This window comes from Aphanomyces astaci (assembly GCF_000520075.1).
Source record: "Aphanomyces astaci strain APO3 unplaced genomic scaffold supercont1.21, whole genome shotgun sequence".
NCBI classification, from domain to species: Eukaryota; Oomycota; class Saprolegniomycetes; order Saprolegniales; family Verrucalvaceae; genus Aphanomyces; species Aphanomyces astaci.
This window is the reverse complement of record NW_009798284.1, coordinates 342,172-353,496: the sequence shown is the minus strand read 5'-3', so window position 1 is coordinate 353,496 and position 11,325 is coordinate 342,172. Positions and strand designations below refer to the sequence as shown.

The following is an 11,325-nucleotide window of genomic DNA, read 5'->3' as shown; positions in this document are numbered from 1 at the left end:
ACCCAGCGTTCGGTCGCAAGCTGATGTTTGGGCTGCTGCTGACCATCCAAGCTGTGGCCACGGGGCTGCTGGTCGTGGCCACCCATGGCAACGACAGTGGCAGCAGGTTCCGGTGGCCGGCGTACGTGCTCGGGTTTGCGCTGGGCGGCGGCTTTGCAATCATGCCAGCGCTGGTTACCGACATGTTTGGCGTGTTCAACACGGGCACAATGTACGGGCTCCTGCTCACGAGCTGGTCTATGGGGGCGACGGGGTGGGGGCTCGTGGCGGCTACGGACGTCGTCTCCAACGAAAGCGTGGCCAGCCAGCTGTGGGTACTGCTGGTCGTGGCGATCGTTGGTGTCGTGGTGCTACCCCTTGTCCGCACCAACACCATGGACCGGTTTTACCGGGGGTACCAGCTCACGATGTGTGACACTGTGGTCGTCCAAGTGCCGAGCCGGAAAATGCGCCTCGAAAAGTAACGGAGAGGATGGAACAACGGAACATGTCGCCATTACTACCCTCGGATGGCGACTATGGCAATGTGTAGAACAGGACTGTATGAATCTACTAACGTTAAACATATATATTGTTCATTTCACCCAAATTTGAACTTGTGAGTCATTTCACCAAATACAGGGAACTACGGAATCCAAGGCCGAAGTTTACAACCCTTCAACATTTGTTTTGCCCAATAGAATGATTTCTCATGAATCAAAACACGTGATTGGATAGAAAATTATTCTCCCGCCAAACTTGTTTTTTTTAATTGGCTGCCAAAGTTGGGCAGCTTGCAATAAAAGCTAAGACACGCATCATGCATTCCATCCCGTTCAAGCTCGAAGCATTGGGTATGCTGGAGACCATGACACAAAAGTTGGGGCTGCCCTTGGGATCCCTCGCAGGACTGTGCGCAACTGGAAGGCCCAGCGGTTGGCGTTGCTATGTTACAAAGGCAGGAAGATGAGGATGAAAGCTTCGCCAGGAGGCCACCATGATGAGTTTCCAGGCTCACCCGGTCACGTCGAATTCATCAATGACCTGCGTGATGTCGAGCGTGTCCTATGAACATGATCACTTGGATCAAATTTAACCAACGACCGTGTCTCCTCAACTACTTGGAATCGAAGGTACCTTTCGTGGGGTACGACTCCATCCTTCAGCTGGTCCGACGCTTCTGTCAACGCCACGGATTTTCGCGCCAAAGACCTGGTGCTCCATGACGATATCAAAGAGTGCTATGTGGTCCAAGTCGACAAATTCAAGTCGCATGTGTCAGATAGGAGGCTAACGTCGACTTAACAAGTTTCTATTATGATATGCCCCCAACTACATTTGGGCAGCTTGTGGTGGTAGCTTGAAGATCTCGTGTGGCGAGAAGCATTCGATGTGCATGACAGCTGTCCTCACCCAATGTCGTAACTAACATCACGTGCAATGAGGAATCGATTTTCAGAGACGTCTAGAAGGCGATAACCCTTGTAATCCTCAGCTACACCAAGGAAATGATAATTGACTCTACTCTTGTTTGTGAAGTTGCGGCATAGCAAATTGAGCCCAAATACGAACGTGACTCATTTCAGGAGAACGGCCTAGCTTGGATGGCACTTCGGATTTGTGTTGAAACACAGAGAACCACTTATACGTTGAGTGATCATCAACAATGCTGTACAAATATCGAATGTTCGACATAAGTACCAGCCTGCTTCATCGGTCCACACATGTCAACATGGAGGGACCCAACAACTCGAGTAGATCTACATCACTATTTCTTTACAACATACAGCGATGCACTTGCCAAAATTCGAGGGCTCGCTTCATCGCGTGAAACTTGGGTAGTGCGGTCATCTGCTCTTGGTCACGAGTTTGCTGGCGGTTCATATTTCGTGGCTTGTTCGCTTTTGGGTCGACGGGGGCACACCGCCACCCTTAGTTCCGGGTTATGTATCCACCCGGTGGACGAGGGTAATTCCCTCGAAATCCCGCTGGTCCCGAACAGCTTGACTTGCTTTCTTAGCATGTTTTGTAATGCGGCTTTCTTGGTCGTCCTCTTCACGGCCACGCTTTGAACCATAGCTGCTTCTCTGCTGGCAGCGCATGGGTTCGATCGAGCTGTTCGCGCAGGATGTCGGCAAAGGCCCAGCGCCCGGCAATATATCTGCATTTCTGACTTGGTGGCTGTCCACTTCGTCGCTGGTTGTACAACTATTTCCATGATGCGGTCGCGGTAATCATCTTCACTGAGTTGTTCCACAGGCCCTCACCACACATAAGTGCATGTAGCCTTCTGAAGGCTGTGGTGAGTTGATGGGCACTCCACAGCACTCCGTTGCCACTCGACACTCGTTGTTGCCATTCGCCCGTAGCTTGTCCTCATAGGTTTCCTGCTTCTTCACCCAGCACACCAGGAAAGCTATGTCCATGCAGGTAATGCGATGGGGCTGGACATTCGTCACCACTAAGAATGGGTCAGTGGAACTAATACTGGGCCCCCAACATCCGCTGTATGGTGTCGGTGGCCCGCTCGTAAGACGTACCTTACCCGAGCTGGTATGTAGCGTCGTGTATAGAATCCTGCATTCGGTTGCCGAACATGCTTCCTTGTCGTGGTCGATACGCTTTTTCTTAGGGGGGCGGCTAGCCTTATTGATCCGCCGACGTTCAGGCTGCTTCCGCTGTTGTTCTTGGTACTCCTTTTCTACTTCCTCACTGCCGGGACTAGTTTTCGGTCGATTCATTCGTTCTGCACGCATTTTAGCTCGGGCTTCTGCCATTTTCTCACCAGGTATATTTTTGTATTGTGAGCGAGGCCTTGAGAAAGAGCAGTCGTGATTCGTTGGACACACGTATGAACGCAATAGCGAGTGAAATGGACACGATTTGGTACAATGTGATGGTTTTAGCACTGATACTGTATTGTATTGATAAACTACAATCTGGAGTAGGAAACTGATCCTAACACTTATACATGGAAATGGTGGTAATATCGATGGGATAACGTATACAAACACTAAGAGCGGATCCACCGTCTGGCTCGCCAGCATTTCAACCAGGGCTGCAATGGATGGTGGGATCGCCGACAACGCCAACACCAGTGTGAACTCTCGGCCGACGTAGTAGATCATCACGGGCAGCCCCACGTTAACCACAAGGAACTGGTACACTTGCTTGTGCGGCGCGGCGGTCAGTGGCATGTTGGCGAGAAAGCGCAGAGTGTAACCGATTCTGAAACTGTAACCGCCGTAGAACCGACTTTCACCGTTACATTGGAACTCATGATAGCCATTCGAATCGATATTTACCGTTACATTGGAACTCGTCATAGATGACGTCTCTTTTTCATTTTCCGTAAAAATTGAAAGCAAAGTAAAAACAAGGGATTTTATATCGACGATTTCGATGATAACAATTTTTCCCTATCCGTAGACTAGATGGAGCCAAATTTGAGGACTTCGTGGATGATTGGCGAGGTCATTGTGAAGTCGTCCTATGGGTCATTCACCGTTGAGGCTAGTAGGGACGACAGAGGCATGCGAAGCAATGCATTGATTGAAACTCATGTTGTGTTAGCTCAGTTGTTCTATCTGTAGGACGTTTGGAAAGGCGTAGCTACGAAGGCAAGGAGTGGCTTGTATCTAAAGTAGCACGCCTCGGCAACTGGCGCCAAAGCGCCAGCTGCAGAGGGGTGCTTCTGTACTTGTACTTTTCTAGTGCTATTAAGATATTGTTGATCAGCCACAGGTACAACACTCCGGCCGGATGTACTGCTTGGCACGGCCGACTAAGCTGGGGTGTTAGGCGCCGCCTAATTTGCTTTTAGTAGTTCCTAAAGTGTATATATGTGATGTTGTACGGGATTCTACGTCACTATGCATAGAGATGGAGGTTATCATTAACTTGTTCGCTACCACCGCGCCTCTGATCGACCTCCACTTCATGTGGGCCATCCACCACGCTTCCACCTCCCACGCTCCATTCGAAGTGCCAACAACAAAAAAGCTTTGCACCAAGTCAACAGATCTGGCCAATCACGGTCGAGGATTCGAATCCCCAAAATGGACCCATTTCAGGGATTCTGGTACTAAGTTCCGGAGTTTTCCTCAACCCTATAAAGCTTCAGAGGTTATTTTAAGGATAAAGATAAATACTCATCTCCGAAATCTCCCTAGTTGTCCTTTTCCGTACAAAATTGGATTCCAACAGTTGTAGCATGTGTTGCCATCTTATACAATTCCGACGTTTGCTGATTTCGCCAATGAACGCGATTGATCTTATAGGTGGTTAGTGTACGCCCCAATGACAACGAGCGTCCTATCTTGTATTCCCCCTAAAGAAACGAGGTTTCGTCCATGTTGTAGGCGTCGTTGGTGTTGTAACCACTCGAAACTTGTAGCTTTTGCTGGTGACCGTGCAAACAGCAGCGCTGTGGTGTCTAGGCAGCTTTGATGTGCTGAACCTTGCTGATGAGTCCGTATTTTCGTTGGAACTTGTATAGCCAACCCTTGGAAAACGATAGCATGGATATTCCGACAAGATACTCATTCCGACATCCCATTCCGACAACGATTCTATTGGATACTCCTAAGTAGGAAGGGTACAGTGAAAGCGTAAGGGCTCACATACTGTATACACCTAGAATGGCTAGCTGAGAAAAACAGACATATTGTCTGAAAAGTGCGAAACTGGGGCTGACTAATGGACTCAAAGGCTGAAAAACGGAAAGTAGCATTATAACTCTCAGTCAGATGCTGGACTAAGGTAAGCCTCTGCGAATCTATTTCCAGACGCATGAAATATACGGCACATTCATTTATAAGGTAAACCATTTCCTATAAAACTAATGGCGATGCGTCTCGGTGAATCCTCTGCTGCTTTCGGAGAAACATGGGCGGGACGTGTTGTTGACTAACATCCTGTGTCGGTGTTGGAAGGCCAACCATGCATCTGTGAAATATAAAGGCTACAAGAATCGTCAAACCCACACACCCACTGTTGACACACAGTCCAGATCACCAATCTATTCCCCACGTGATTCACTACTGCAATGATGTTGGTGTTGTCATGATTCACTCATGTAGTTGCGCCAACAGTGTCCCAACAACACAATAGATTCGAAACCCATTAGCACTACAACAATGGCAAAGTGGCAACCTTCATCACACTTTGCACGGTCTCGAACGAGTTCCGTTGTCATGGCCGGAAGACCCACCAAGTAACATGAGACTCACGTTGTTTGGAAGTAACTGTAAGCATTTTTAGAAGTCCATAGGGCCCAACAAGGATCAAGTCCATCACACGTCACAGTAACAAAGGGATTTACAGGAGCATTCCTAGATTCCTGCCGAGGCCGCAATGTATTCGGCTTCCATAGTGGAGAGCGCCACAACGGCTTGTTGCTTGGCGGCCCAGAAGACAAGGCATCCGTTGACTACAAGGACGCAACCGCTCGTGGATCGGCGATTGATCTTGTCACCGGCCCAGTCTGCGTCGCAGAAAACCTCAGCATTGACGGCGCCGCCGATATCCGACGGCACAATTTGCAGGCCAACAGTGGCAGTACCACGCAGGTAACGTAGTATTCGCTTGATGCCTTGTACATGGTTCTCATTTGCTTTGTTGAGGAAGCGCGCTGTCAGATTTACGGCGAACATGATGTCCGGGCGGGTGGAGCCGGCCAACCACAACAGCGACCCGATCACTTCGCGCATTTCGGTCGCTGTCATCGTTGGGTCAGGACCGTCATCGAAGTATCTGTGATCCAGAGCTAACGGCGTGGCTTGCGGTTTGGCGTCCGACAGACCGTGCTTGGCCAGAAGCTCTTCGACGAGGCTGGTTTGTTCAAGGAAGAACCCGCCTTCAATGCGGTGGACATTCATCCCAAGACAACGCGCGACGGGACCGAGGTTCTTAACCTTGTAGATTGCGGTGAGTTCGTCGACCATTCTCTTGATTGTGGTGTCTGACTTCGAAAACACGAGCAGATCGTCTACGTAGAGGCCACAAACTGTAATTTTGCCGCCGTCCCAATGGTAGTACAGACACGGGTCCAATTGACTTCGCTTGAAGTCGAGTGCTATGAGTGCCTTGTCTGCTTCTTCGTGCCACAACATGCCTGACTGTTTGAGTCCATAGAGGCCTTTCCGCAAAAGTCCGACGTATTTCTTTGTATCGACGTCAAAACCTTCGGGGAGTTCGATGTATATGTCGAAATCTGTCTTCGCGTTCAGGTAGGCTTGCGGGAAATCCAAGTGCGTGATCTCACACTTGAATATAGCGGCGAGGACGTAGATAAGTCGCACGCTGGCTTGTTTGATTACGGGTGCGTAGGTATTTGAGTAGTCCACTCCATAACGCTGAGAGAAACCACGAGCGACCAAGCGAGCTTTGAACTTGTCGACGTTTCCACCTTGGTCGTATTTGACTTTGAACATCCATTTGTGTGACACTATGTTGGTGTGCTTAGGTCGCTCGACGACTTCCCATGTGCCGTTGCCGACGATGCCGTCGAGTCCCCGCATCATTGCCTTTCGCCATTCGATGGCTTCCTTGCTGGCCATAGCTTGACGCACCGTGGTTGGTTCTTCCACGGTAAGAAACACCGAGTGAAATGTCTCTTCGGCTAATAGCTTTGCAATTAGGACTTCGGACTGCTTTTCTTTCGTCTTCGACACCTCGGTAGCACTTGCTTGCGGGTTCGGATCGTTAAGTCGGCTGGAGGGGCCGTCTTCTTGGCACTTTTGGTTCTTGGCAATGCCGTGTCCTCCTTCTCAGTACTGGACGTTAATGCTTCCTCGCCTGCCCCCAGGAACTCCACCATGTCGTGTCGTGGCGTTGGTGGTGCGATGTTTCGGACGTCGCGGGTCACAATGACTTTTCCTTGCTGTGGGAGCCATACGTGTTAACCCTTCGTTTCTTCGCTTACCCCTAGTATAATACCCAATTCTGCTCTCTTCTCGATCTTCTTTGATTTGGGGGCTTGGTAGGTGGTGCAATGACTTCCGAACTGCACGATGTGGCTCACCTTGGGCAGTCCACGACTTGGGTCCGCCACTTGAAGTGGTGGCGTGTTATTGTCGTTCCCTTTGCAAGGAACGCGGTTGCGTATGTATACAGCGTAATTGACTGCATATACCCAGAATGTGAGCGGAACATCGCAACTCATAAGCATTGTCCAAACGTCATTCGCCAGGACTCGGATTGTATTCTCCGCCAGTCCATTAGACGCCGACGTATCTGGCTCTGTGACCTGCTTGCGGATCCCTTTTGACTTCAAGAAGGCGTCCAACTCGGTCGAGTTGAACTCGCCTCCGCCGTCGGTACGTACGACCTTGGTTTGTTTCCCGTATTGTCGCTCGATGAATAGGATGAATTCCTTGAGCTTCTGGACTTGGTCGGATTTCTTCTTGATAGGGACTTCGTATTTCAACTTAGATGCGTGGTCGACGTAGACGGCTACGTAGCGGTTGTGGTTGCGATCGGAGGGCTTGAGTGGCCCAAGCAAGTCAGCACAGACGACTGCCCCGACTTCGTCCGTGGGTGCAGAGTCCCCGGTGTTTGTCTTCGGTTGCGCGTTGCGCGTTTGTTTTCCTCGCGCACAATCGATACAGCTTATCGTAGCGTCGTTAGTGGCGCGCGTAATATGCATGTCGTCAGTGTCGTCGTGTATGTTAGCGAGTTCGAGAATGGCTGCCTTAGAGATATGACCAAGTGCGGCGTGCCACTCGGCAAGAGATCTCTTGGGTAAGTGGACATGGAATGACATGGCTTAATTGTCTTCCGTAGGTAGTGCCGTCGAGTGAACGCACTCGAGGATTGGCAATCGTCCTTTGCGTGTGCCAGTGGTCAGGACGCGACGACTGGATCGATCGATGAATTCGATGTCACGTCCGAACAGTACATCGATACCATTGAAGTTGAGTGATGTAATGGACAGTAGGTTGGCCGAGATCGATGGGACGTAGTGGACCTCGTTGAGGCGGATCTTGCCGCCGTTTACTAGATCCAAAATTGCCGGCCCCTTGAGTGTGGCCATGACGTGATCATCGTTGGCAATGCGGATGCGTAAGTTGGAGCCGTGGGTGTCCATCAATAACGATGGATTGTTCGTTAGGTGATGCGTGCATCCAGAGTCACAGACCCAGTCGTCAACAGTTGTAGCTTGGCGAATGACCATTGCTCCGGCGTCCGGTGCGTCGCGAACAAGGTACGAGACGATATCCGAGTCGAAGTCATCATCCTCTGGAAAAGACAACGATTCGGCGAAGATGAAGTTCGCAGTGGCAGTCGGTTCGATAAGAGTCTTGCGCGTCTCGGAGGTTGTCACTTGGTTTCCCTTGGCTGTGTTGGCTCTGCCAGTTTTTCCTGCCTTGGCCTTCGCTTCGCGGCCAAGAGTAACTAGTGGACACTCTTTGGCCCAGTGTGTCCATTCGTTACAAAGGTAGCACGGTTTTATGGGCTTATTGTCTTGCTTGTTCTTATTCTTCTCTTTCGTAGAGTCGCCGCCTTTGCCCGAGCGTTGTTTACTCCCTGGCTTGTTGCCACCGCCGCCGTATGCCTGGTTCGCTTGTCCGGTCTTCTTTCCTCCTGTTTTATGACGGCGGCCGAAGTCGATACCAGTGCCTGTGAGCTGAGTCAAGATGCCGACCATACGGTGCTATTCGGCTACGTCATTCCTGACGCGGGGGTTGAGTTGGATGGTAAGGTCATTCTTCTTTGATGGACATGCATTGTTGATGAGGCATTCGAGTACAAACTCGCTTCCTACGCGGGCCATTGACTGAACGTGATGCAGGTAGGTGAGATGGTCGGTCTACGTCGACTCCCAGCGCTTGGTCTTCTGCATGAGGGTCATCAGTTGCGTTTGGGTCAGGTGTGTTGAGTAGTTTGACTCCAGACGTGCGGACATAATAGTGTACGACTGCGTAGGTTCCTTGGCCTTGCTATCTTGAGCGAACGCCTTAGCGTTGCCGGTGAGACTCTGCATGAGCGCATAGAACTTGTGTTGATCGGACCAAGTTGTGTTGTAGAATGTTACATTGGTTGCAATAGCGTCCTCGAAGATTGACAGCCAATTCGGGAAGTCGCTGCCTAATCCCGGGTACTTTTCTTTCCCATCGAAGAGTGGTTGAATCTTGAAGTCCTTCAATTTAGGGTTTCGTGGGCGTGGGTTGGCTCCCCGATGTCTTCGGGAATCCGGCGGTGCATCGATGTCATCTGCCTCGCTGCTTTCGTCATCGCTTGGCTCGTCGGGGTCGCCACCTGCGCCGCTTGCGTCCTTGTGGGGCTTGCCGTTGCGTTCCCTGCCGCGGTTGTCGCGGTCATCGCCTCTTTGACTACTCTCGCCACTGCGTCCGTCGTCGTTGTCGTCTTCGTCGTCCCCGCTGTCGCCACTGTTGTCGACTCGGGGCAGGTTCGTGAACAACTTCCTTGTGACGGTTGGTGGAGTGGTATATGTTTTGGTTGCCGTAGAGATTGATGGAATGTTGGAACTCCGTAGATGACTGATCAGTTCTCGTATGCTCTGAAGCTCAATCAATCGTTCCTTGTCGGCGTGGACAGCTCGATCGTCGTGTTTGGCGTTGGTGGCCGCTCGGTCCAGCTCCACCTCGCGCTGCCAAGCCGCCTGGTTCTGTGTCATGGATGCCAGGCGGGAATCTATGGTTCGTTCCCAGTCGGCCCTCTCTTTCGTTTCACGTTCCTGAATGTTACGCAGCTCACGAAGTAGGTCAGTGTCCGGTTTTCCCTTCTGTTCTTCCACAGACACAGTTAGTGCCTGAACTTGTACTTGTGTCGTTGCTTGTGTAGATGAGGTGGCACGCACAAGTGCCATGAGGGCATTCGACTGCTCGACTTGGAGTCGTAGTAGCGCGGGTTCAGGTTGACAGATGCCTTCGGTGAGGATACTTATAGCATTGACTGCAGTGTTCATTTCATCCTTCTTTGTAGGATTCGACACCTCGATCTCGTGAATGCTGGTTGGCCTGCGCTTGCCTGGCAGATTGCCGCCTGGTGACGTGACGTTGCGGTAGTCCTGGTCGGGCATGTCTTCGTGCTCCTTCAGTTCCAGCTCGATCGTTCGACCTAGAGCGGTGGATGCTTTGGCTTGGGTACGTCATTCTTGTACTTTCTCTTCAACGAGCCTTCGTAGCTCTTTGTTGATGACGATTCGTTCGTCGTTTTGTATGCGCGCTGGGGCAAGCAATACGGTAAGTGTGGTGACCATCTTTTTGGCTTTCAGATCAAGGGTCGTTTGTAGGTTTCGAAACTGCCTTGCCAAGAAGGATTTTCCTGGAAGGTTAGGATGGTTGGCTGCCGCTTCATCTTGCTGGGTAGCTCGGCAAGCTTGCGGGTAGCCATCCTGTGGGTCTTTTGCTTTAGAAGCGTGACGTTCGTAAGCCGTTGGGCTCATAACCTGATAGATAACTCTTGTGTTGACTCGAGTTGGCAGAGGATCACGATCGCACGCAGTAGATGTAGCTTGGGCGAGCGTCCTTGCTCCAAACAGGTGACAGAACAGTGTTAAGTGTAAAGTGATTACATTGGTTATGGAATTATGTAATTGGATCTAAATATATATAGCTACATGAAACCTCCAGCTAAACTTGCATGATTCTGTCAATCATATTTCGATTGCACACAGGATGGATGCCAACGCTTGGATTCGGATAAGCTCTCCAGTGATGCAGACGCCCCAACTCATCACAACGGAGGACCCTCTGGACAACGTCATTCAACCTGCGGCACGATCCATAGTTCTAGTTTTGTTGTCGGCACGTTGGCTTTGATTAAGAGCATCCCCACCGGTGCGACTGTAAACGCTATTATACAGTTCTATCCGGATTATTTACAGTTTTGACAACTCCACCGGGCGACTGTAAAATACAGGAAACTGTAAAATTTTACCGCGAGACGCCAAATCGGCCAGATTTACAGTCGCGACTGTAAAATACAGTTTTGTCGAATTAGCCAATAACATGCTATCAATGGATAATTTTGTCCAATCATGTGCGTTATGGAGTCAATAATCAGTTGGTTCATAAAATGGAATCAGCCAAGGCCGTCCGTGGCTCCAACTTCACGACCGACGAAGACTGCCAGCTTGTCCGGTCATGGATCAACATCTCTCAAGATGCGTCCAAGGGTAGTAAACATCACGCATCACCACACCGTCCATGATTCGTTCAAACAGCGGTCTGGCCATTCGAAATTGATGGCGAAACTTGGCTTCGCCGTAGATTGGATTGGGGTCAAAGTAGTAGGTAAATCCGAGCATGCGCAGCCTCGCTATCTCGTGGTAGGTCTGGCTGGCGGTTGGCAATATAGCCTTTAGGGCGCGCAGAAGAC

At 50.5% G+C, this 11,325-nt stretch overlaps 3 protein-coding genes across 3 annotated transcripts in view; 1 reads left to right on the top strand and 2 right to left on the bottom strand.

The window, feature by feature from the left end:
• Positions 1–464, top strand: part of H257_09016 (hypothetical protein) — a gene marked incomplete at both ends in the record, with an annotated part of 6,179 nt that extends 5,715 nt beyond the window's left edge. The window contains one exon of the mRNA XM_009835126.1: positions 7–464. Coding sequence (XP_009833428.1) covers positions 7–464 — 458 coding nt within the window. The remainder of the gene's footprint in view (positions 1–6) is intronic.
• A 1,570-nt stretch (positions 465–2,034) lies between these two features.
• Positions 2,035–3,176, bottom strand: H257_09015 (hypothetical protein; the record flags this gene model as incomplete). Its single annotated transcript, XM_009835125.1, has 4 exons — positions 2,035–2,187; positions 2,247–2,423; positions 2,520–2,700; positions 2,992–3,176. 4 exons carry the CDS (start codon positions 3,174–3,176, stop codon positions 2,035–2,037), a joined length of 696 nt encoding a protein of 231 aa, XP_009833427.1.
• Positions 3,177–8,791: 5,615 nt separating this feature from the next.
• On the bottom strand, positions 8,792–10,024 carry H257_09014 (hypothetical protein; the record flags this gene model as incomplete). The annotated part of the gene is made up of 1 exon (XM_009835124.1): positions 8,792–10,024. The coding sequence occupies one exon, from the start codon at positions 10,022–10,024 to the stop codon at positions 8,792–8,794; it is 1,233 nt and encodes a 410-aa protein (XP_009833426.1).
• Between the last annotated feature and the right edge of the window lie 1,301 nt (positions 10,025–11,325).